The following is a 26,207-nucleotide window of genomic DNA, read 5'->3' as shown; positions in this document are numbered from 1 at the left end:
CACATCTTATAGTACCTGTTATAAATTAAATGGTCTTAATTTGGAGAAACTGTGTTTATTTGTGACTGGAATGTGAAGCTAACAGCTAATTTGAGCGAGGACAAACCCAAAGTGGAGAGCTGCTGTTTTAAAGGTCTTCAAGGATTCAAAGTGGTTTATGTGAACACCATTACCATTTAAATCAGTCAATTTTGCATTAAACAGTTATTTACAATATATGTTATGATTATTTGCAAACAGAACTGGCAGCAACAGCTAATACTTTTGCTGGAATCAACATAGAATGCAAAACTGATGATGATGTAAAGGTTTATAAAATGGTGTTCACATGAAGCACTATGCTTTTTTTTTCTCCAGATTGGGCTTGTTTTAAGATGACATCAATTCACTTTGGTCTACGCCTTGTTCAAACTAGCCATTAGCTTACCAATAAGTCAGAATAAACACTGAGGCTGTTCAAAAACCTATTTACAGCAGGTAATATATTATGTGTTCATAACATTTTCACAGAACCACACTTTATTATTATTATTATTATTTATTTTTATTATACGAACAACTACTTGAAGATGAGGTATAAAGCAGTAAAGCTTCTCCAAAACATCCAGTCTGGTTAAAGACCTGAATCATGATGACTACAGACAAATAAAAATGCACTTTTTCAAAATAGACTGAAAAATGGTCAAAGATGAGTCCGTCTGTTAATATTGTAACAAATGAATCCTCTATTTTAAATATTAGAAAACAAATTAATCTTTTATTTTTTAATTGGGTACTTGAGACAGTTTGATTTTCAGAGAAAGTCTGAATAAACTGAGTTTGTATTTCAGGTACGCGTGTAGGCGCCAACTGCAGAACGCAATTAAAAGTTCAGGTTTAGCACACCGTCGTCTTACACTTCCGAGCCACGGGGACACAGGGAATTTGACAAAGTGTCTCCTCACGTCCTGAGAGTGTCTATGGAGACGTTTCACCAGAAGCAGCAGCAGGGCAATGTGCTCAGCGACACGTGGCTCATTAATTAGTGAAAGGAAAGGTACAACTCATCTGTTTCATGCCTCAGTTGTAGCAACGTACACAGCATTCAAGAAAAGTAAACAAGTGAAGAAAGACAAAGTAAATTTCTTCTCATAGATAACAAACAACGTCATTTGAGTGATTTTATTATTCTGGTAAAACTGCATTTAGAGAATGACACATTGGTCATTTTTCTATTCATACCTCTCAAGCTTCAGCCAAAAATTACTGTAAAAGTGACATAATTAGTTACAGGGTCTTTGTCATTTACACCAGATAAGATGCAATAGGTTTTTGTGTTATCAATGTTCTCAGTGTCAGTTTTCTCAACAACCAAGCATCTGGTTGTTGAATCAAACAGCTGAAAACGTCACATTTCCAAATGTTGACGTCGATTTAAAAAGTGAACAATGCATGTCTGAACCTCTGACTGCACTTGTGCAACACCGCTGTCGAGTCAAGAACATGATGAGTGAGTTTACTTGAGAACACCGTCACTGTTGTTTATCAGATAAGGAGTTGCACCACAACTCAAAACTCCGGTTAAAGCAACAAACACAAACCCACCACCGCCGTGCTCGTCTTACTAATAACGTAACTGCAGCAGCTGTGCTGTGCTGTGCTGAAAACTAAACATGTGTGTAAAGGTACAACTTTGTCAGATTTCTGCTGAAAATGTTACAGTAAAGTGCCGGTGGGATAATTTACATGTCACACAGACACATTTAGTTGCTGACAGATTAATTAAATGCCTTGCATGTGTGAGCAAAGCTTAAGGAAACATTCTTTGACGCTGAATGTAGGACTAGCGAAACATTTTTCATGTTATGACATGAACGATAAGGAAGTCAGGTGCTTATGATGACAGTGAAAAGTCCACAGTAACTTCATATCATTTAACTTGGCAGTTTAAACAAAAGCAGCACTGATTGGTGCAAGAAATAAAAGAGCAATTTTCAATTTTCCTGCGAACACAAAGCATAATTTGCCCTCAACTCTCCTTTAGAGAATCATTTTGACAGGATAACTCGGTACTCACAAGCACACTACACAAATAAAGAGATCCGTTTAATCTCAGAAACCGAAACATCAGTAGCGTCGTTAACACAAGGTTCTTTGCCACGTAAAAGAAAGGCTGACAAAAATTGTAATTTTTGTGTGATAATCTTCAAAACGCCTACTATTTCATCTTTAACTAGTTTTATTCTCACTCCTGTCCTTAACACTCTGATTGTGACAGAGAGCACCGAGCCCCCCAGCCCTCACTCAGGCCTCCTCCATCAAACACTTCAACAGAAAACGTGCAATTCGTCACCAGAGGCTTTTCCCTCCCACACACAAGTTGATTATTCAGAGATTTGGGAGCAGTGAGGGGAAGTTGTCAGTTCCAGAGAAGCGTTAGTTGTCCCCCGACTTCCTGTCTTGGCCATCATCTGTCTTCCCACTCTGCCTCCCACCCCTTAATCTGACAGCTGCAGGTATGAAGATGTTATCCTCCCCACCACCACCATCACCACCCAGGCCACTTAACGAGAGGAAATGGAAGCCAAAGCTCAGGCTTGATGTTTGGCTAAACATACGGGGGCTGACTGAGAGAATGTACACATTTACACTTCATCTTCCTAAAATCAGGCAGATGTAACTGTAATTTGCTGCTTTTTGTGCCGATGAACCCCTCTGTCTCCATGTTTTAGAACAAAGAATTTGAACGAATCGCTGTGATCTCACACACAAGCTATAAAAGCTTGAAGCACCTCCCGTTCAGCAGCTTCTTTGGCTTCTTTAAAAATAATCTAAAATTTGTATTTGTTCATTTCTTGTACATGGTTTTGTCACTTCCGTCACTTTATGTGCCAACACACCTCACATGCTCACCTTCTTCAAATAATACACAGTAGGATGATATTTCTGTAGCTTTCATTCAGACTTGTGATAACTGCAGAAATTTGTATTTTTTTAACTCTTCTGTAACATAACGTATACGTTTCTGTAACAGGGATGCTTCACCTTCCTCATATCTTCCCAACTTTACAGAATTTCCAATCAAACCCGAATATCCAAACCGGGTGGTTCCTTCTTAAAAAGCCCTGCCTTTTTTTTTTGGTCAGTGTAGAATTCCTCTGAAGCGTTGCTTCTTCCACTGCCTAAAATGTGTCCACTGTGCTCCGACGGACTGCGCAAGACACAGAGGGCCTGTGCCCTGCTTCACAGAGAGGGGCTGAGAAGCCTGCGGGTCCGGATTAAATGCATCCTCTGAGGCAAAAGTGGAAACTGTTGCAGAGTTGTGGAAGAAGGCACAAAAAAGGGCTTTCACTGTCCCCGTGGGCTGAATTTATTAAGGATTCACAGCACTGGTGTGCCAGAGGGATGAATCAGGACTCTTTTTTTTAATTTGAAAATGTTTCAAATTGAAAGAAAAAAGAAAAGACTAAGACGAAAAGGAGAATAAATGGAAGTAAACGTTTGTAAAGAGAACAGAAAGGTTTTGTTTATAAGGAGTTCAGAGTGACTCAAACTTTAGTTCTGGATCAACAGCATACTTCAGATATCTGTCATAGACCAGGTCAACAGCACCAGTGGTTCACATGGGACTGAAAGAAGCTCACCACGTCCTAAAGGACCAGCTTCAAACAGGCATCATATAAGTGTGGCCCAATAATTTAGTATTTAACAAAAGAAAAGACAGAAATTCGTAATATTACTAAAACAGCCTGAACTTCAAAGGAATAGGCAACTTATCCATACAACTGATAATTAAAGAAGGGTTTGACAGTTTTTGTATGATTGGCAGGCAGGTGCCTCGTGTTTTCACAATCACTCTTACCTTGTAGACCTTCCCAAACGCACCGTCGCCCAACTCTCCAACTATCTCCCAAATGTCATTGGGGTTGATGTCCCGGTGGACGTGCTCGTACTGCTTGACTTTCTTTTTCATTTCAATCGTAGGCAGCCTGAACAGTTTACTAAACCTTGAGAGAGCCATGATTTACTCTGTGTCAACTTCAGTTCAAGAAAAAAAAAGGAAACAATCGGCTGCTTTGGGTTTTTAGGCAGTTTTACGCAAGCAGAGATGCGTTGCAAGTCTTTTCTTTTCTCTTCCCTCCTCAAGAAAAAACAAAAGAAAAACAAAACAAAGAAAATAAGTTATTCTACTCCACCCATCTCAAACTCCGGATCTGGTGGTTCTAAGGTGAAAACGGGTCATGATCCTCTTGGGAAGCTGCGCTTAAAGAACCAGACGCGCGCTGACCACCTGCCGCTGCGGACGCACGGATGGAGTTGCCGTCTGTCTGAGTGCCTGGGCAACTTGTTGATTCAAACTGAGCGACGAAGCCCCACCTTGTTAAGAGCAGTCAGTCCTCTCCGTGCCGTCATGGAAATGTAGTCCTTTAAGTCTGCGTCATCATAGCGCCGCTGAGGTAGAAGGACTTCATATCCGGGTTGGCGCTGGGAGCGTCCTCAGACTGCGGCTGCCTCTTCTGTTAACACAACTATAAAACGTCTAATAAAGCGATACCAGCTCTGCGTGGATGCGTTTATTTATTTATCCATATTTAGACTAATTTACCCTTCCTTTACTCTACACTGTTTGATTGCACAGTTTATTCGGAGTTGTCCTAGGCTTCTTTTTATGATGGAATAATATGATTGTAAAATTAGAAAATAATGTTTCATCTCTCAGCTTAGTTCAAATTTTAAATGCATTATTAGTTGCGTGGTTTCTTTTCACATTCCTTACTCCTGTCGGTCAACCAGCTGTGGGTAGAGAAACACCGCCCTCTAGTGGAGAATTTAACTCAACACACTTCGTTGTGCTTATCACACAAAAACACAAAAAATACTACGAATTTTCAGTTTCTCGCTTCTTAGATTAGAAAATATGTTAATAAAACTAATGAATTAGTTATAAAATGACTATAAGATTAAAAAAATTATAATAAAGACTTTGTGTTCCTGGAGCTGGATACAATTACTTCACAAGCTATTTGTCCTAAAAGCAAACCAAAATTAGAAACCATTGTTTATTTAGGAAAAAAAAATTTTGCAGAACAAAAAAGTTATATAAAGCTTGAATACTTTATCAAAGTAGCTTTTGAGTTCTTACACTTTTTATGTCCATTAGCTCAGTGCATTGTTATTTGGCGCATGACTCCTACTTTGTCTTGTAAAACGATAGCTCGGTCAGTTTATGAGAACATCCACGTGAGTTTTCTTGAGGTCATCCCACAGAATATCTAATAGGTTTGAATCTGTTTTCTGGTCATTTCACAATCACGCTAGGGTGAAGTCACTCCCAGGTTGCTTTGGATAGTTGTGTTATAAGTTGTTTAAAAGTTTGCATTTGTTGCTTTTTTATTGTACAGCACCATGGGATGACCTTTGGTGTGAATTGGCACTGTAAATAAACCGAACTGAACTGAGTCAAAAGGCGAAACTCAACTTCCTCTTCGGCTTTTTAAGCAATCGTCAGGAGGTTTGCTGCTGCAGCTGTCTGCTTTCAGAGATATGCTTGATACAGCCACACTGACGTGAGGAGAGGAAGTCACAAAAGCCTGACGCTGCCATCTCAATGCTCTCACATGTCTGTGTGTTGTGCTCATGGTGAATGCCAAACACAACCTATGGGTTTACAGTTTTATCAGAACATAAAGTTGGTTTTGTCAGCCCTGAACTCTTAATTATTAATTTTTAAAATCCTAAATGAAATGTGAAATGTTTCTACAGCAACTTCGCTAACGTAGTTTTGAGACATGGTTTCATTTTACTTTATTCATATTATTACAACTTGTTTGCCCAAACCTAACTTAAGGCCACTGTTACACTAGGGTATATGAAACTCATTTAATGTAATTATTTAGTCACTTCTGCTGTAAATTGCCTGCTGATAACAGCTAACAGTAAAGAGACAAGCTCATGCAGGTTTCTACAGGCCCACTGATGTTTTCCACTAATCTGCTCACTCTAATGACTCAGGGCTGTTCCACACATGTTTACTTTGTTCAGGTTCTGACGATGCAGCTTCAAGACACAACATGATAATCTGAAGCTGAGTCTGCTCTTTAAAACACTTTCACATGCTTGTTGATCTTAAGTTATTTCATTTGTTTCTGCTCAGACATATTTGTAGTGGGTTCTTTAATACATGATGGGTTTTACATATTCTTTTATTTTACAAAAAAGCAAGAAAGTGTAGTGTGGATAATGAAATTATGCCTGCTGCTTCTGTTCTAAAAACAAGTCCAAATTTAAAAAAACATGTCTTATTGCAAATTGTAAAGCAGGTTTATGTCAGTCTGCTGCTTTAAGACATTTAAATTCACTAAAACTCTACAGTGTTTTATTATAATGCAAAAAGCATGCCTTCAAGCAGTAAGAAATAGGATGCATTTTTTTATTTGATGCACATCAGCAGTGTTTTGAAAGCATATTATAGTCTGTGTGTTTTTGGAACATGTCATATAAATTGTTACAGCAAACAAAGTTTTAGTTTCCTGTGAGTTGCAAGCCTTTTCCCTCCCCATTTCAGAGAAAAAAAAAGAAGCAGCTTATTTTCATAAAATGCTTTCAGCTTATAAAACACCATTTTAGATGTCTTGGAATCACATAACCTAGATAGTTTTTAAGCGTTGTCTTGTTTTAAACCTCCAAAAAGGCCAAAAAATAGTGTTTAACAATCAGAATTTTTTTTTCTCAACAGAAAAAGTAATTTTGAAACAACATAAGTTTAAATTACAAATAAATTGACAGACAACTGACGCAGTAAAAAATGAATCCAGAGACTTCAGAATGGAACAGAAGCAGAACATCTCCACAGGGTTCTCAACGTGATGAAGAGGAGAAACGTAATCAAGGCACAGCATTGGAAAGACCTGAGCTGATGTTTACATTCAGGAGCTAAACAATAAGAGGACGACGAGAATTTGTGTTAATCACCGTGTTTATTTGCTGCATGGAAATCTTAGTGAGACGTACACCAAGTTATTTTCTAAGTCACTCAGCTCAGATAATTTTATTTAACTCAATAACCACTTGTTTGTTTTTATCAGGCTTTATCTTTTAAACTTGTATTTATTTATTCCTCAAACAATAACCTACAGAGAAGCAGAAAGGCCACCTCATTATGTCTGAGCATGTACTTGTTCACATGAGCTGTTTAAAGAAAGGATCCATCTGACAAGTGGTTGTATATCTAAATTAAAACATATGCTTCCACAAAATACAGTTGTGCTTCTGATTACTGCACAATTATTATTAAAAAACATCATTTTAATAAAATCCATCAGTTTTAGGTTATCTTAGATGTAACAGTTATTGGTAATAAATTCTATTATAGATATAAAAACTTATATTTTTTTGTATTTTTGCCTTGCAAATTAAATAATATGCCTATTTGAAAGATTTGCCACACCACTTTGATCACAGAAACTTCAAAAAACTGAGGTCAGTTCCACTCTTTCCTCCCACTCTTCTTGGTTATACATTAATCCTTGAATTTCACCATCCGGTATGATAGCGCTCCAGCGCAGCACAGTCAAAGACTCTGAACACCAAGTCCTATTGAAACAAAAATAAATGACAAAAGACATTTATTAATTAAATGTAATTTTTTTGCTGTGATTTTTTTTATACATTAAACACATTTATTCCAAAATAATGTCACATCACGTGTACACAATGTACACAAACAACAGCCGAAGGTCAGCCTCACGCACCCTCTCACTCCATTTCCTGTATGACCTTAATTACTGGAAAGCCCACTTTTTCCCCCCATTTTCTATCATGTCCCAGTCAGCACAGACAGGTCACGTCTGCGCTAAAAGACGCCGACTGCAGTCCTAAACGAGTCTGACTTCATAGATCATGTGAGCTGTAGATCAGACGTCCACAGAGGACACAACGGTTTTCATAATCTGCATCATAAACCCTGTTTAATCCTGTCACACCGCTCACTGAGTGACCCATTAAATTGCAGACTGTCTGTTTTTTTTTTTTTTTGGTTTGTGTCAGGCTGCAATAACTGGCAGTGTGGATAAGAAGACATAAATACACGATCAGTTATTGGTGGCTTTCATAAGCAAGCTGTCCTAATCAACTAAGAAACTGCTTTTTGTACGAAATAAAAGTTATTTTCTATCTTAATTTTCCCCTTTTTTACTTTTTTTGCCAACATGTAACATTCTTCTTAGGGGGGAGATCCTGTGCTGCTCATCTGTGTCATTTACCACAAATAACACCTTGTTTCCAGTGTCTAGGACTATAATGATGGTTATTATTCTGGAGTTTTGGTTAGAAAATGCAGATAAGCTCTGTTTTTTGCCTGCTGATTACTCTTTTTGAAGTTCAGCTGTAGTAAAATTTGGGAACTGAAGTCAAACAAGACAGTCACTGAAAATAAATCACAGCAGTAACATAGCAAACCTGATGGTGAACGGGTGATGTGATGAACCAGAGCTACTGGTAAGCAGAGTCTGAGATTTCAAAATAAAAGAGTTAGTGCTGCACCTGACACTTTGTCCAATTAGACTGGCATGCCACTTAGTGTTGCGACTTTCCAGCACGTTTAGACATGTTTGGCTCCGTCTTACCCCACGGCATTTCTCCCCCAGGATGATGAAGAGCTGTCTCAGTCCGTGTTCCAGCTTCCTGACTTCTCTGGTGTAAGCGCAGCGCCGCTGTCTGAGGCCTTCCACCAGAGAGATGTAGTTCCACAATTTGTACATCACACAAGCATTCTGTCACAGGTAGCAATTAAGAGTCGAGTGATTTACAGGAGCTGAGGTTTGCAGAAGAAAGTGCAACAACAGCCAGAGAACTCGCAAAGAATTTGAGTGGCTTAAAGGAGAGTTTAAACTTTTTGTTAAACTTATACTTACATGGATGTCAAGATAAAGTTCTGGCATGTGAGCCATGCAGCGAGTCTGGAAGAAACGTAAAAACAAAACACCGAATAAACATTAAAAAAATAAATTAAGTGAAGCAGAAATTTGTGAAGGTTAAGGCAGCAGCTGACTTACAGTTTCAGGGTCTCTCTTCAGATACGCTGCCATGTGGGTGAGCTCCCGTTTCAAGCTCAGAGCCTTTGAGTAGCATGTCGTTGGGTAGAAAGGGGAGCTCAGCGCCAGCGACACCAAGGATGAAACGAGCAGCAAGCAGCTCAGGCTCGACATACCTCACTGAGACCTGCCGTTCCAAAGACTTCTTTGCGTGTTTGGCCGATGCACACATCCAGCCACGTATGCAAGAGCAAAGATTTAACACACCCTCTGTGTTTACTCCCAAACAATTCCACAACTGTGGAAGTTTGGAATTTGAAGATCTTTTGTGGAACATAAGAAAGCTCTTATTTTGGCTTGGGGGCAACTCAGAAAGATATTCTTTGATAAGAAAAGCAGCTCAAGTTCAAATCAGAGCTTTCTCTGAGACAAAATACCTGCTTTTAAAACTGAAAAACAACAAACAAAATTTAAAACTATGACTAAAAAGTAACATTTATTATCACGGAAATTTTTCATACTGTTTGAAAATATTGTATATTATATTGCTGCTACCGACACATTGAGTACATAATTGATTTATGTTGCAGCTTTTAATGATGAAATGACTTTCAATTACAACTCGCTGGGCAGCTTGTGAGTTGACCCTCAAAAATTAGATTAATTAGGTTATTCATCGACATAATTTGTATATAATCTCTGACTCAGAAAAGAAATGAACAATTAAAATTATGAAATAAAACTTGCAGTAAACATATTAATTTGAAAGTAGCTATTTCCCCCCTTAGGATGTGTTTGCCTACACAATGTGTGTAGAAGGCTACGTGTGTTGTATTTTCTGCAAAAGGAAAAGGAAAAATTTTAATAAAAGTGTAAAACTGAACAGGAACACTTTATTAACAAACAATACTTTTTCTGTTTGCTTCACATTTTTTGTATTTTAAAGATGATTTGTGTGTAAATGTTTACCCTTAAAGTGTGATATGCTGAAAAAACACAATCCCCATAAAACTTGAACTTCAAACAATTTATTTATTTTTTCTATCCACTAGATGGGGCTAATATCCAGGAATTTTTTTTTGTTTTGTTTTGAATTAAAAGTCACCACTTAATAAACAAACAAAAAAAAAATACATTTACTACCAGTTATAACTTCTGTTCACAGGCCAAAATAAATACTTTTACTCACAAAACTAGGAAACCTGCTGAGGCCAACCACACGTGAAGGAGTGCGAGGTCTCACTCAATCCTTGTCCACGTGTGATAAGACACGGTCATCGCTCATCCCATCGAAACGACGAGAACACCCCCTGATGCTACCCAGTGAGAGACTGGCCTGGTTTTGAGTGATGCTTGTCATCTTCCATAGCATGCTGAGATCTCCCCCGTATGAAGATGGATTACCCACACAGAGTGTGTGTTGGCATGATGGAGCAGCATAGAGAGAGAAGGGGGGAAATGTGTGGTGTGCTCTGTCAGCACATCTTTCATCCCCCAGTCCCACCACTCAGCCACTTTCCTCTTGACCTTGGACTGTTCAATTAACAAGGGACCCAGGTGACTCTGCAGTCCTTGTAATGGATGGATGTGTTTTACGCTTCATAGTTAAAAGATGATTAGAAACTGGGCTGCGGAAATTGCTCAGAAGGGAGCAAATACCAGCAGAGCAGGTAAATGTTCTGTAAACAAAACAGATCTCACATAATAAAATGACTTTTCTTCTGTTTCAACATAATAGTTGTCAATAGAACAGTTGACGGACTTAAAGCATGTATTGTAGTTCACATTTGAATAGAGAGACTGTAACATACTATGGTTTATAATTTCACGCTCCAAAGACACTAGCTGTGATAATTCTTGTTAAGGTTAGAAATGAGTGAGACAATTAAAATGAGTCAAACATCTATGAAAGTTTAGTTGGCTTTAATTCAAGTAGAAGGTTTATTTCACTAAAAAAAGGAAAATTATTGTTCTAACACAGATACAAGCTGTATGTCTGCTTTTATTTACAGGTTATTTTTCAAGCAACATCATGAAGTTATTCTTATCCCTACCAACATTTGCCATTTATGCGAATATCAATCTGATAAAGAATAAGAAACAATGTAAGACACTATAGCATAGATTAAAAAGTGCAGATGGGAAACCCCATGGAGGGAAGTGTTGGTTGTGTGGATTACAATTTATCTTTAACATGAAAGACAATGAAATGGGTGAAGGACAGCATTAGGACAGCTTCTGACCTACAAATTAACAGTGGCAGAGATCTGTGACCCTTGGTTTTTTTTTTTTTTTGTCGACAAATAATGCTACTAGACCAGTTAAACAAGAACACAGTGGGGTCCTGAGCTCAACTTTGCGAACCACTGTTCTCTAAGAAATCGAGTTCCACCGGGCTGAAAACAGCTGGTCCACAGCGAGCAGGTCAACTCACTGCACAACATGTACTGTCAAAATGTATTTTTTTTTAATTTTATGCAATTTAATTTAATTGCAAATGTTTTATTTACATATACAACAGTATAATATTATCATAGTAAAATGCATTAATCATATTTAAAAAAAATTACATTAGAGTTAAGGGTTAGGGTTATATACACTATATACCTATATAGTGAATTATAACATATTAACATGTTTAGATAGAATAGTGTTCGATAGCATTGACTTTGGATTATGATGCTGATATCCTCCGAGGGGTGCCGGTAAGGAGCACAGACAGGATGTTTGGTTCTTCCAGGCTCTTTAATTCTTTACTGGTGACATATAACAGCCTTAACGTACAGAGGTCTAATTATCTTATTTTCTTCATGTATGTGAGTGTGTGTGTGTGTGTTGTCTATAAAAGAAAGAAATAAACAGAATCAGAAATGCAGGCGGTCTGTATTAATAAAACTACTTCAGAAACTATAAAACTATCTCCAACATTTATACCTGCACAGTACGACTAACTCGAGCACTTATAACTCCGCTAATTAACATAATTAAAGCAAAACGGTACCGGATGAGGTTAGCATTAGCATGTAGCTCCGTCTAGTAAACAACCTCAAACATTAGAAAACAAACGGCCATTTATATAAAACACAAGCTAAACATGGCCTAAATACAATGGCAAAACACAGGACAATTACCTACGCAGCTATTATGAGGTTAAACTTACGTCTTGTCAGCTACGCACACAACTTAAACTGCATCAGCTGATTAAAGTGGCCGGCTCCGTGTCGGACTAAAGTGCTGATCAGTTTCTAAAGTAAATAATGCACCTACCAACTTTCGCCACTAGATGGCTCTCAGTACAACAACTCACTGCCTTTCCAACATAGCCGCCCCCAATTTGTAGGACAAATTGAAACAATGGAAAGGCAGACAATTTAACAAGAGTCTGGTGGTCCATCATTGTCCTTCAGATTCTGCAGCAAGATCAACTTCACAATAGGCCGAACATAGTTTTTGCCTTCGATCTTCACTTCTGCAGTCCTGATGAGTCCATCTGGTCCAGGCATGACTTTAACAACTTCTCCTACTTTCCACTGTCCACGGGGAATTTGGGGATCTGCCAACACAACTACAGCTCCCTTTTGGATGTTGTCTGATGGTTTCCTCCATTTACTCCGGGTCTGGAGATTGGTTAAGTAGTTCCTAATAAATGAAGACCAGAAATGGTCTGCCAGGATTTGAGAATGTCTCCACTGTCGCCGCCCCAGCATGTCACTCTCGGGGTAGACTACCTGTGGAAGGGAGCTATCAGGCCGCCCCATAAGCAGGTAGTTGGGTGTGACCGGGTCCACATCAGATATGTCAGAGGAGACATAGCCTAATGGTTTGGCATTCAGGATGCTTTCAACCTCCACTAACACAGTTCGGAGCACTTCTTCTCTGACACTTGTCGAGTTGAGAATGGTGTATAAGGCAGTCTTAATGGAGCGTATTTCTCTCTCCCATGAACCTCCGAAATGTGGTGCTGCTGGGGGGTTGAATTTGAAGCTGATTTGCTGGGTAACAAGTTTCTTCTGGAGATCAGGACACATTAGATTGTAAGTCTCTCTGAGTTCTCTTTCTCCTCCTCTAAAGTTTGTCCCATGATCTGAATAGACTTCTGCTGGTTTACCACGCCTGGCAATGAATCTCCTTAAGGCCATCAGGAATGAATCCGTGTCGATTGAAGACAGGAGGTCGATGTGGACGGCCCTAGTGGTGAGGCACTTGAATAAAATTCCCCACCTTTTCTCTTGGCGACGTCCTAGTTTGACAAGGAAAGGCCCAAAACAGTCCATGCCGGTGGAATAGAAGGCTGGTTTGAACAGCTGGAGTCTGGCTACTGGTAGATCAGCCATTTGTTGGGAAGCAGCTTTAGACTTCCATCTCCTACATTCAATGCAGCTGCGCTGATGCCGTTTTACAGCTTCCCTTCCTCTCAGAATCCAAACAAAGCGGCGGAGTTCTGCAAACACTCGTTCGGGTCCGGGATGGCAGAGACGTGCATCGAAGTTTTTGATGAGCAACTTTGTGTAAGGATGGCTGGGGTCTAGAACAATAGGATGGGCAATAATCAGGTCGATATTGTCTATCTGACGCAATCTGCCTCCAACTCGGATAAGGTTCAAGTCTCTGTCATATTGAGGGGAGAGGCATGCAAGGCGGCTGTTAGGTAGGATTGGTTTACCAGCTTTAAGCAGGTGGTAGTCCTCTGCAAAGCTGTCCCTCTGTATTAATCGAAAAACATGTCGCTCTGCATCTTTGTAACTCTCAGCAGATGGTAGGTCAAGTGCTGAAGGGTCATGTTGTACTGCCACCCCGTGCAGCTCCTTAACTGTGACTTCTAGTAGCTCCTTCCAGGTCGTGGCTTTAGACTGCTCAGCTGTTGAAGAGTTTAGGCTGGTAACTGCAATACCACAAACAGCGGACCGCTTCAGCTCTGTTAGCTCTTGAAGCAAATCTGAGGGTGTAAGAGGAGGTTCCAAAGGCCATGTATCTGCAGTTTGGAGGAGGAATTCAGGTCCATGGCTCCATCGGTTACGTTGTGCTAGCTGAGCTAGAGTCCGTCCTCTTGTCAGGTCGTCAGCAGGATTCATAGAGGATTCTACATACCTCCATGTACTCTGGTCTGTAAGGTGCTGGATATCTGCAATCCTGGTGCCAACGAAAACTTTAAAGTGACAAGAGGTGGAGTGAAGCCATCTGAGGACCGTGGTAGAATCAGACCACAGAGTAAAACTCTGAATCTTTAGGGTCTGCTCACTCTTGATGAGTTTGAGTAGCTGCGCTCCTGTGAAGGCTGCACACAGCTCTAACCTTGGGATCGAAAGCTGTTTCTTCGGTGCGACACAAGATCTGCCAATAAGGAAGGACAAATGTACATTACCATGAGGATCCACAGAGCGCAGGTAGGCCACGGATCCATAGGCTCGCTCGGAGGCATCACAAAAGACTTGCACTTCTCTTCTCACCTCAGGGTTGTCCATGCTTGGTGCTGTATAACACCTTGGCAGAGTGATCTCTGGAAGCTGTTCCAACTCTTTCTCCCAACTTAACCACTGTTGTCGCAGATCATCGGGAATCTGTGTGTCATCCCAATCTCTGTGCTTAGCCCACAGTTGCTGTACTATGATTTTGGCCCTTGTAGTGAATGGTAGGATATAACCCAAAGGGTCATACTGACTTGCTAGTATGCGGTATATGTTTCGCATTGTGAGCTGCCCATAGCTAAGGGGACGATGTTTAAATCCAAGAAGGTCAGTGTCACAGTGCCAGCTCAGTCCCAGGGTAGATTCCTGTGCCTCTGCTTTGTCATGTGATAGCCACAGCTCTAGCTGGCCTGAACGTGCTTCAGGTGGTAAATGGCTGATGACCACTGGTTTGTTACTAGCCCACTGACGGACATCAAACCCTCCAAGTGATAGAAGGTGTCGTAGTTTGTCGATCAGCTGCTGCGCCTCGTTGCCTGATGGTAAACTCTGCAGACAGTTGTCAACATAAAAGCACCGTTCGATTGTAAACCTTACATCCTCTTCAGGTGTGCTGTGCTGGAACACATGCTGTTGTAGAGCAAAGGATGCACAGCAGGGGCTGCAAGTTGTCCCAAATGGAAGGACTTGCCACTCATAAATGTCAGGAGGTTCGTCTCTGTGGTTGCGCCAGATGAACCTCAGTAAGGGTTTGTCTTCAGGTAACAGGCACACCTGATGAAACATACCCTTGATGTCTCCGCTGATGGTCACAGTGTGCTGCCTGAAGCGTAGGAGAACTTCTACTAAGGAGGGGCTTAGAGTAGGTCCAGGTAACATTGACTCATTCAGGTTCAGTCCTTTGTAACAGAAGGAACAGTTAAAATCTATTCTGCTTTTTCCATTATGCTGGACCATGTGATGGGGTACGTACCAGCTCTCACCACTTTCCTGCTGCACATCAGGTCCAAGTTTGGCCACAACTCCTGAGGTCTCAAGTTTCTCCATCTCCATACTGTATGCAGCAGCTTTATCCAGGTCTTTAGCCAGCCGTCTCTCAATACTCCTGAGGTTTGGCATTACTGATTCTTTAGAAGCCTGAAACAGTGGTGAATCCTTCTTTCTCAGGAGTGATGTTGCATACCTGTGTACGCCATTGACTTCTACCCTCTTGGTCTTTGACTTGAGAAGATTTATTGCCTCAATATCATCCTTCGACCTGGTGACCTCTTTCTCATTTCTGAAAGGAAGAATGTCGACCTGCCACAGCTTTTCCACATTTCTCTTAACTCAAGAGCTTCGGAGCTGAGAAATGTAAACAGGCACTGATGAGGCAGTAACTGTGACTCAAGCACTCTTGCTGGCCCTTGTAGGGTCCATCCTAGTCATGTGTGGATGGCAGCTGGGCCCCCTGGCGGGCCAAGTCGTACTCGCTCTACAGGGCACACAAGGTGGGGGTGATCAGCACCAATTAATAGCAAGGGTGAAGCATTGCTGAAGGCTTGGATACTTAGGTTAGAGAGATGTTTATACTTCCTCTTGAGAGTAGAAATGGGATACAAATGTTCCATTAGCCTTAGATGTTGGGCGGTAAAGGCATTTGAAATCTGATAGGATCTGTTTGGCTGATGTATCGGTGAGATTTTAAATGATACTGATGCTCCATGAAGTGTCTGAATGTCCTGCCTTATAGTTATGAGGGACATGTCTTCCGGGGTCCCTGTCACCCCTAGTTGCTGGGCTGCGGTTGACAGTAACATGGTCCAATCTGATCCATCATCAAGGATTGCGTACGTGTCCAACATCTTGTCATCATGTCTCAGGAGAACTCTGACGATCTTAATGAAAACACGAGTCGGATCCGAAGGCTTGTCCAGGTAGAGCGTCTCCGAAGCAGAACTTACTAGGCAGGTCCCTTCCTTTACCTCTCTACTGTTGACTGCATGTAGTATGAGCAGGTGTTTACCTTGGCATTTGCTGCAGGGCTTCTTTAAGTTGAACTTTGCAGCCTGGTGTGCTCTCCCACAGCGCCAGCAGCGTTTGTTAGTTTTTATCCAGTCAATCATCTGATCCTTATCAAAGCACTTAAATGTGTCACACTGACTTAGGTAATGATCCTCAGTACCACAGTAGGGACAGAAAGCTTTCGATAGATTTCCTTTCTTATTAGCAGACAGATGACTAGTTGAGGTCTCTGATGTAGAGATAGATGAGTCATTCTCTGAACCATGCAGTACAGTAGCAGAACGTGGAGCCATCCTTGAGTCTCGTCGGCGCTCTGGCTTTGAACCGGGTTTCTCTCGCTGTTCATAATAACCCCTTTGTCCATCACTGGATTGACACCAAGTTTCCAACTGAAGCCAATCTGAGAACTCTATGAGGTCATAAACTGCATCTGAACGGCGGCACATGTGTCTTCTGAACTCAGACCTCATCTCCGCAGGTAGTTTACTGAGAAGGCGTGACACATGAGACCCACATCTGAGCTCTATCTCTCCTTCTTGGCCTAAGGTCTTCAGCATACCCACCAAAGCCCGAATCTGAAGTGCAAATCTTTCAAAGGCATCTGAATCTCCACGTCTGATGTCTGGGGAGTCCATGACAGTTGCAATCTTTCGAAGAGCCAGTTGGTGTGGCTGGCCAAACTTCTCTGTCAGAGCTGCTATTGTATCAGTGTAAGGCGTTGGAGAGTTGAGGTAAGCATCCGCGATGAGACGTGCGTCTTCTAGCTTTAAGTGGTCCATTAAAACCTGGAACTTGAACAGCTCTGTGCTGTCTTGAGGGAGCAGGTTGTCCAGAGCGATTTTCAGACGGGCAAATTCACCTGGATCCCGCCTGGTAAGGCTAGGGATTGAAGGCGTTGGACCCCTGTATGTTCTCTCCTGGCTGTAGGCAGGTGACCGCTGATGCTGAGCTTGAGGGGCTTCACCTGGGTAGCTGAGAGGCTCCTTGTGCCTTGGCAGTATAACTGGCCTCGCCACTGATCCATATGTGGTTGGCTTGCAATATGGCGGGTTACTGTAACCATAGGAAGGAAGTCTTAAAGGTGATGAGCTTCTCTCAGGTTCTCTGCTGCTCATTCTTGGCGGTAGAGCTGGCTCTGATGCTGCAATTGCCTGCTGCTTTAATAAGCTTAGTTCAGCCATTAAACTATCTAGCTTATCAATTGTACTAGCTTCTCTGTTGTAGGTGGGCTGAGCCGTGGCGTTCAAACTTTGCAACCTCGGACGATAATGGGGTTCGTCAAAAGTCTGTGCAGTATCAAGGTGGAGTTGGCCTCTAGGAGGAACTGGAGGAGGATAGTTCCCATAATACTGACCGTCAGGGGTGTAGGGAGGTTGCCGATGATCCCGACTTGATGACTGAGGAGTAGAAATGACTTCCCATGGTCTAAAGAGTGGTGAGGGAGGTGTTGATCTACCTGTACCCTCTGGAGGTTGCCACACTGGTTGCGGGCTCAGCTCTGGGTTCACCTCATCAATCATGGAAGCAGTCCACTCATCAATAGTATGGTCCCACCTCGATTGGCTTATAGGACTGGTACCACGTGATGATTCAGATGAGTAGTCTTTCCCGGTGATTACAGGAAGCTGTGCAGCTCCGGTGATGATGGGCTGGGCAGCAGGAATGACTGGATGAGCTCTGGTGTAGCTCACTTCATATTCATTCAGGTAGGTAGGAAGCCGGCTTGTACGTTTGGGGCGTGTTGAGTCATGAACAGGGATTCCTGGCTGCATCCTGATGTCCTAGGAAGATATCAAATCCGGCTCGAAGGACCAAATGTTCGATAGCATTGACTTTGGATTATGATGCTGATATCCTCCGAGGGGTGCCGGTAAGGAGCACAGACAGGATGTTTGGTTCTTCCAGGCTCTTTAATTCTTTACTGGTGACATATAACAGCCTTAACGTACAGAGGTCTAATTATCTTATTTTCTTCATGTATGTGAGTGTGTGTGTGTGTGTTGTCTATAAAAGAAAGAAATAAACAGAATCAGAAATGCAGGCGGTCTGTATTAATAAAACTACTTCAGAAACTATAAAACTATCTCCAACATTTATACCTGCACAGTACGACTAACTCGAGCACTTATAACTCCGCTAATTAACATAATTAAAGCAAAACGGTACCGGATGAGGTTAGCATTAGCATGTAGCTCCGTCTAGTAAACAACCTCAAACATTAGAAAACAAACGGCCATTTATATAAAACACAAGCTAAACATGGCCTAAATACAATGGCAAAACACAGGACAATTACCTACGCAGCTATTATGAGGTTAAACTTACGTCTTGTCAGCTACGCACACAACTTAAACTGCATCAGCTGATTAAAGTGGCCGGCTCCGTGTCGGACTAAAGTGCTGATCAGTTTCTAAAGTAAATAATGCACCTACCAACTTTCGCCACTAGATGGCTCTCAGTACAACAACTCACTGCCTTTCCAACATAGCCGCCCCCAATTTGTAGGACAAATTGAAACAATGGAAAGGCAGACAATTTAACAAGAGTCTGGTGGTCCATCATTGTCCTTCAGATTCTGCAGCAAGATCAACTTCACAATAGGCCGAACATAGTTTTTGCCTTCGATCTTCACTTCTGCAGTCCTGATGAGTCCATCTGGTCCAGGCATGACTTTAACAACTTCTCCTACTTTCCACTGTCCACGGGGAATTTGGGGATCTGCCAACACAACTACAGCTCCCTTTTGGATGTTGTCTGATGGTTTCCTCCATTTACTCCGGGTCTGGAGATTGGTTAAGTAGTTCCTAATAAATGAAGACCAGAAATGGTCTGCCAGGATTTGAGAATGTCTCCACTGTCGCCGCCCCAGCATGTCACTCTCGGGGTAGACTACCTGTGGAAGGGAGCTATCAGGCCGCCCCATAAGCAGGTAGTTGGGTGTGACCGGGTCCACATCAGATATGTCAGAGGAGACATAGCCTAATGGTTTGGCATTCAGGATGCTTTCAACCTCCACTAACACAGTTCGGAGCACTTCTTCTCTGACACTTGTCGAGTTGAGAATGGTGTATAAGGCAGTCTTAATGGAGCGTATTTCTCTCTCCCATGAACCTCCGAAATGTGGTGCTGCTGGGGGGTTGAATTTGAAGCTGATTTGCTGGGTAACAAGTTTCTTCTGGAGATCAGGACACATTAGATTGTAAGTCTCTCTGAGTTCTCTTTCTCCTCCTCTAAAGTTTGTCCCATGATCTGAATAGACTTCTGCTGGTTTACCACGCCTGGCAATGAATCTCCTTAAGGCCATCAGGAATGAATCCGTGTCGATTGAAGACAGGAGGTCGATGTGGACGGCCCTAGTGGTGAGGCACTTGAATAAAATTCCCCACCTTTTCTCTTGGCGACGTCCTAGTTTGACAAGGAAAGGCCCAAAACAGTCCATGCCGGTGGAATAGAAGGCTGGTTTGAACAGCTGGAGTCTGGCTACTGGTAGATCAGCCATTTGTTGGGAAGCAGCTTTAGACTTCCATCTCCTACATTCAATGCAGCTGCGCTGATGCCGTTTTACAGCTTCCCTTCCTCTCAGAATCCAAACAAAGCGGCGGAGTTCTGCAAACACTCGTTCGGGTCCGGGATGGCAGAGACGTGCATCGAAGTTTTTGATGAGCAACTTTGTGTAAGGATGGCTGGGGTCTAGAACAATAGGATGGGCAATAATCAGGTCGATATTGTCTATCTGACGCAATCTGCCTCCAACTCGGATAAGGTTCAAGTCTCTGTCATATTGAGGGGAGAGGCATGCAAGGCGGCTGTTAGGTAGGATTGGTTTACCAGCTTTAAGCAGGTGGTAGTCCTCTGCAAAGCTGTCCCTCTGTATTAATCGAAAAACATGTCGCTCTGCATCTTTGTAACTCTCAGCAGATGGTAGGTCAAGTGCTGAAGGGTCATGTTGTACTGCCACCCCGTGCAGCTCCTTAACTGTGACTTCTAGTAGCTCCTTCCAGGTCGTGGCTTTAGACTGCTCAGCTGTTGAAGAGTTTAGGCTGGTAACTGCAATACCACAAACAGCGGACCGCTTCAGCTCTGTTAGCTCTTGAAGCAAATCTGAGGGTGTAAGAGGAGGTTCCAAAGGCCATGTATCTGCAGTTTGGAGGAGGAATTCAGGTCCATGGCTCCATCGGTTACGTTGTGCTAGCTGAGCTAGAGTCCGTCCTCTTGTCAGGTCGTCAGCAGGATTCATAGAGGATTCTACATACCTCCATGTACTCTGGTCTGTAAGGTGCTGGATATCTGCAATCCTGGTGCCAACGAAAACTTTAAAGTGACAAGAGGTGGAGTGAAGCCATCTGAGGACCGTGGTAGAATCAGACCACAGAGTAAAACTCTGAATCTTTAGGGTCTGCTCACTCTTGATGAGTTTGAGTAGCTGCGCTCCTGTGAAGGCTGCACACAGCTCTAACCTTGGGATCGAAAGCTGTTTCTTCGGTGCGACACAAGATCTGCCAATAAGGAAGGACAAATGTACATTACCATGAGGATCCACAGAGCGCAGGTAGGCCACGGATCCATAGGCTCGCTCGGAGGCATCACAAAAGACTTGCACTTCTCTTCTCACCTCAGGGTTGTCCATGCTTGGTGCTGTATAACACCTTGGCAGAGTGATCTCTGGAAGCTGTTCCAACTCTTTCTCCCAACTTAACCACTGTTGTCGCAGATCATCGGGAATCTGTGTGTCATCCCAATCTCTGTGCTTAGCCCACAGTTGCTGTACTATGATTTTGGCCCTTGTAGTGAATGGTAGGATATAACCCAAAGGGTCATACTGACTTGCTAGTATGCGGTATATGTTTCGCATTGTGAGCTGCCCATAGCTAAGGGGACGATGTTTAAATCCAAGAAGGTCAGTGTCACAGTGCCAGCTCAGTCCCAGGGTAGATTCCTGTGCCTCTGCTTTGTCATGTGATAGCCACAGCTCTAGCTGGCCTGAACGTGCTTCAGGTGGTAAATGGCTGATGACCACTGGTTTGTTACTAGCCCACTGACGGACATCAAACCCTCCAAGTGATAGAAGGTGTCGTAGTTTGTCGATCAGCTGCTGCGCCTCGTTGCCTGATGGTAAACTCTGCAGACAGTTGTCAACATAAAAGCACCGTTCGATTGTAAACCTTACATCCTCTTCAGGTGTGCTGTGCTGGAACACATGCTGTTGTAGAGCAAAGGATGCACAGCAGGGGCTGCAAGTTGTCCCAAATGGAAGGACTTGCCACTCATAAATGTCAGGAGGTTCGTCTCTGTGGTTGCGCCAGATGAACCTCAGTAAGGGTTTGTCTTCAGGTAACAGGCACACCTGATGAAACATACCCTTGATGTCTCCGCTGATGGTCACAGTGTGCTGCCTGAAGCGTAGGAGAACTTCTACTAAGGAGGGGCTTAGAGTAGGTCCAGGTAACATTGACTCATTCAGGTTCAGTCCTTTGTAACAGAAGGAACAGTTAAAATCTATTCTGCTTTTTCCATTATGCTGGACCATGTGATGGGGTACGTACCAGCTCTCACCACTTTCCTGCTGCACATCAGGTCCAAGTTTGGCCACAACTCCTGAGGTCTCAAGTTTCTCCATCTCCATACTGTATGCAGCAGCTTTATCCAGGTCTTTAGCCAGCCGTCTCTCAATACTCCTGAGGTTTGGCATTACTGATTCTTTAGAAGCCTGAAACAGTGGTGAATCCTTCTTTCTCAGGAGTGATGTTGCATACCTGTGTACGCCATTGACTTCTACCCTCTTGGTCTTTGACTTGAGAAGATTTATTGCCTCAATATCATCCTTCGACCTGGTGACCTCTTTCTCATTTCTGAAAGGAAGAATGTCGACCTGCCACAGCTTTTCCACATTTCTCTTAACTCAAGAGCTTCGGAGCTGAGAAATGTAAACAGGCACTGATGAGGCAGTAACTGTGACTCAAGCACTCTTGCTGGCCCTTGTAGGGTCCATCCTAGTCATGTGTGGATGGCAGCTGGGCCCCCTGGCGGGCCAAGTCGTACTCGCTCTACAGGGCACACAAGGTGGGGGTGATCAGCACCAATTAATAGCAAGGGTGAAGCATTGCTGAAGGCTTGGATACTTAGGTTAGAGAGATGTTTATACTTCCTCTTGAGAGTAGAAATGGGATACAAATGTTCCATTAGCCTTAGATGTTGGGCGGTAAAGGCATTTGAAATCTGATAGGATCTGTTTGGCTGATGTATCGGTGAGATTTTAAATGATACTGATGCTCCATGAAGTGTCTGAATGTCCTGCCTTATAGTTATGAGGGACATGTCTTCCGGGGTCCCTGTCACCCCTAGTTGCTGGGCTGCGGTTGACAGTAACATGGTCCAATCTGATCCATCATCAAGGATTGCGTACGTGTCCAACATCTTGTCATCATGTCTCAGGAGAACTCTGACGATCTTAATGAAAACACGAGTCGGATCCGAAGGCTTGTCCAGGTAGAGCGTCTCCGAAGCAGAACTTACTAGGCAGGTCCCTTCCTTTACCTCTCTACTGTTGACTGCATGTAGTATGAGCAGGTGTTTACCTTGGCATTTGCTGCAGGGCTTCTTTAAGTTGAACTTTGCAGCCTGGTGTGCTCTCCCACAGCGCCAGCAGCGTTTGTTAGTTTTTATCCAGTCAATCATCTGATCCTTATCAAAGCACTTAAATGTGTCACACTGACTTAGGTAATGATCCTCAGTACCACAGTAGGGACAGAAAGCTTTCGATAGATTTCCTTTCTTATTAGCAGACAGATGACTAGTTGAGGTCTCTGATGTAGAGATAGATGAGTCATTCTCTGAACCATGCAGTACAGTAGCAGAACGTGGAGCCATCCTTGAGTCTCGTCGGCGCTCTGGCTTTGAACCGGGTTTCTCTCGCTGTTCATAATAACCCCTTTGTCCATCACTGGATTGACACCAAGTTTCCAACTGAAGCCAATCTGAGAACTCTATGAGGTCATAAACTGCATCTGAACGGCGGCACATGTGTCTTCTGAACTCAGACCTCATCTCCGCAGGTAGTTTACTGAGAAGGCGTGACACATGAGACCCACATCTGAGCTCTATCTCTCCTTCTTGGCCTAAGGTCTTCAGCATACCCACCAAAGCCCGAATCTGAAGTGCAAATCTTTCAAAGGCATCTGAATCTCCACGTCTGATGTCTGGGGAGTCCATGACAGTTGCAATCTTTCGAAGAGCCAGTTGGTGTGGCTGGCCAAACTTCTCTGTCAGAGCTGCTATTGTATCAGTGTAAGGCGTTGGAGAGTTGAGGTAAGCATCCGCGATGAGACGTGCGTCTTCTAGCTTTAAGTGGTCCATTAAAACCTGGAACTTGAACAGCTCTGTGCTGTCTTGAGGGAGCAGGTTGTCCAGAGCGATTTTCAGACGGGCAAATTCACCTGGATCCCGCCTGGTAAGGCTAGGGATTGAAGGCGTTGGACCCCTGTATGTTCTCTCCTGGCTGTAGGCAGGTGACCGCTGATGCTGAGCTTGAGGGGCTTCACCTGGGTAGCTGAGAGGCTCCTTGTGCCTTGGCAGTATAACTGGCCTCGCCACTGATCCATATGTGGTTGGCTTGCAATATGGCGGGTTACTGTAACCATAGGAAGGAAGTCTTAAAGGTGATGAGCTTCTCTCAGGTTCTCTGCTGCTCATTCTTGGCGGTAGAGCTGGCTCTGATGCTGCAATTGCCTGCTGCTTTAATAAGCTTAGTTCAGCCATTAAACTATCTAGCTTATCAATTGTACTAGCTTCTCTGTTGTAGGTGGGCTGAGCCGTGGCGTTCAAACTTTGCAACCTCGGACGATAATGGGGTTCGTCAAAAGTCTGTGCAGTATCAAGGTGGAGTTGGCCTCTAGGAGGAACTGGAGGAGGATAGTTCCCATAATACTGACCGTCAGGGGTGTAGGGAGGTTGCCGATGATCCCGACTTGATGACTGAGGAGTAGAAATGACTTCCCATGGTCTAAAGAGTGGTGAGGGAGGTGTTGATCTACCTGTACCCTCTGGAGGTTGCCACACTGGTTGCGGGCTCAGCTCTGGGTTCACCTCATCAATCATGGAAGCAGTCCACTCATCAATAGTATGGTCCCACCTCGATTGGCTTATAGGACTGGTACCACGTGATGATTCAGATGAGTAGTCTTTCCCGGTGATTACAGGAAGCTGTGCAGCTCCGGTGATGATGGGCTGGGCAGCAGGAATGACTGGATGAGCTCTGGTGTAGCTCACTTCATATTCATTCAGGTAGGTAGGAAGCCGGCTTGTACGTTTGGGGCGTGTTGAGTCATGAACAGGGATTCCTGGCTGCATCCTGATGTCCTAGGAAGATATCAAATCCGGCTCGAAGGACCAAATGTTCGATAGCATTGACTTTGGATTATGATGCTGATATCCTCCGAGGGGTGCCGGTAAGGAGCACAGACAGGATGTTTGGTTCTTCCAGGCTCTTTAATTCTTTACTGGTGACATATAACAGCCTTAACGTACAGAGGTCTAATTATCTTATTTTCTTCATGTATGTGAGTGTGTGTGTGTGTGTTGTCTATAAAAGAAAGAAATAAACAGAATCAGAAATGCAGGCGGTCTGTATTAATAAAACTACTTCAGAAACTATAAAACTATCTCCAACATTTATACCTGCACAGTACGACTAACTCGAGCACTTATAACTCCGCTAATTAACATAATTAAAGCAAAACGGTACCGGATGAGGTTAGCATTAGCATGTAGCTCCGTCTAGTAAACAACCTCAAACATTAGAAAACAAACGGCCATTTATATAAAACACAAGCTAAACATGGCCTAAATACAATGGCAAAACACAGGACAATTACCTACGCAGCTATTATGAGGTTAAACTTACGTCTTGTCAGCTACGCACACAACTTAAACTGCATCAGCTGATTAAAGTGGCCGGCTCCGTGTCGGACTAAAGTGCTGATCAGTTTCTAAAGTAAATAATGCACCTACCAACTTTCGCCACTAGATGGCTCTCAGTACAACAACTCACTGCCTTTCCAACAAATAGAATAGAATAGAATAGAATAGAATAGAATAGAATAGAATAGAATAGAATAGAATAGAATAGAATAGTTCTTTATTTATCCCTCAGTAGGGAAAGTCCAGTGTCTCAGCAGAGGAGTGCAAACAGAAGTAGAAAAAGGATGCACAGATGCACAGACAGTGAAGTGAGTGGTGATTATTATAGATACAACAGCGCAGAGAGTTATCATCACTTGGTGTGGTGAGTTGACATCTCAGTGCAGTGAGCTGACATGGGCCAGCTGTAAACTTGAGGAGCTCACGTGCAAACTGGGGAACCCATTACCTGCCGCGAGGGTGCTGTTCTAAAGATAACCACAAGGTGGCATGTTGCGGAATATAACCTGACGCACATATACTGTAAGTAAAAGTAATCTGAGGACACTCGAATGTTAATTTCCAGACTATATAACAAAAAAACAACAACCATAGGTTAAAATGGAAGTATAAAAAGCTGGCTGGTGTACCGGGTGACAACAGCAAACAGCTTAATGCAGCAAACAGCTTAATGTTACATCTCATTTCTTTAGAAAGACATGTGGGACTTTTGTTCCATGATGTGTGTGAGGCACGAAGGAGGACGGGTGTGTGAGACGCGCCTCCCTGCAGATGGAGGTGGTGGAGGTGGGCAGCTCCGCTCCTCGCAGGCGGAGATGTGGAGGTCAGCCTCACATCAGCGCGACGTGCGGCGCACCTCTCCTCCTAACCC

At 43.0% G+C, this 26,207-nt stretch overlaps 2 protein-coding genes across 3 annotated transcripts in view; both read right to left on the bottom strand.

Moving 5' to 3' along the window:
• The window catches only part of stk10 (serine/threonine kinase 10), a 34,946-nt gene extending 30,603 nt beyond the window's left edge, over positions 1-4,343 (bottom strand). Inside the window, exon 1 of the mRNA XM_017421397.3 lies at positions 3,842-4,343. Within this exon, the coding sequence (XP_017276886.1) occupies positions 3,842-4,000 (159 nt within the window). The 5' untranslated portion in view covers positions 4,001-4,343. The remainder of the gene's footprint in view (positions 1-3,841) is intronic.
• A 2,594-nt stretch (positions 4,344-6,937) lies between these two features.
• Positions 6,938-9,534, bottom strand: zmp:0000001268 (CYTL1 domain-containing protein). Of its 2 annotated transcripts, none has more exons than XM_025007047.2 (4): positions 9,033-9,534; positions 8,892-8,936; positions 8,521-8,750; positions 6,938-7,572 (listed from the first exon to the last, which is right to left on the bottom strand). In XM_025007047.2, the coding sequence occupies exons 1-4, from the start codon at positions 9,183-9,185 to the stop codon at positions 7,446-7,448; spliced, it is 555 nt and encodes a 184-aa protein (XP_024862815.1). In that variant the 5' UTR covers positions 9,186-9,534; the 3' UTR covers positions 6,938-7,445. The 2 variants fall into 2 exon arrangements, with proteins under 2 accessions (XP_024862815.1, XP_017276794.1); XM_017421305.3 differs by having other exon boundaries at positions 8,604-8,750; positions 9,033-9,292.
• Positions 9,535-26,207: the final 16,673 nt, after the last annotated feature.

This window comes from Kryptolebias marmoratus, linkage group LG13, assembly GCF_001649575.2.
Source record: "Kryptolebias marmoratus isolate JLee-2015 linkage group LG13, ASM164957v2, whole genome shotgun sequence".
Taxonomy (NCBI): Eukaryota; Metazoa; Chordata; class Actinopteri; order Cyprinodontiformes; family Rivulidae; genus Kryptolebias; species Kryptolebias marmoratus.
Note: the sequence above shows the minus strand (reverse complement) of the source record. Positions and strands in the feature narration are given on the sequence as shown.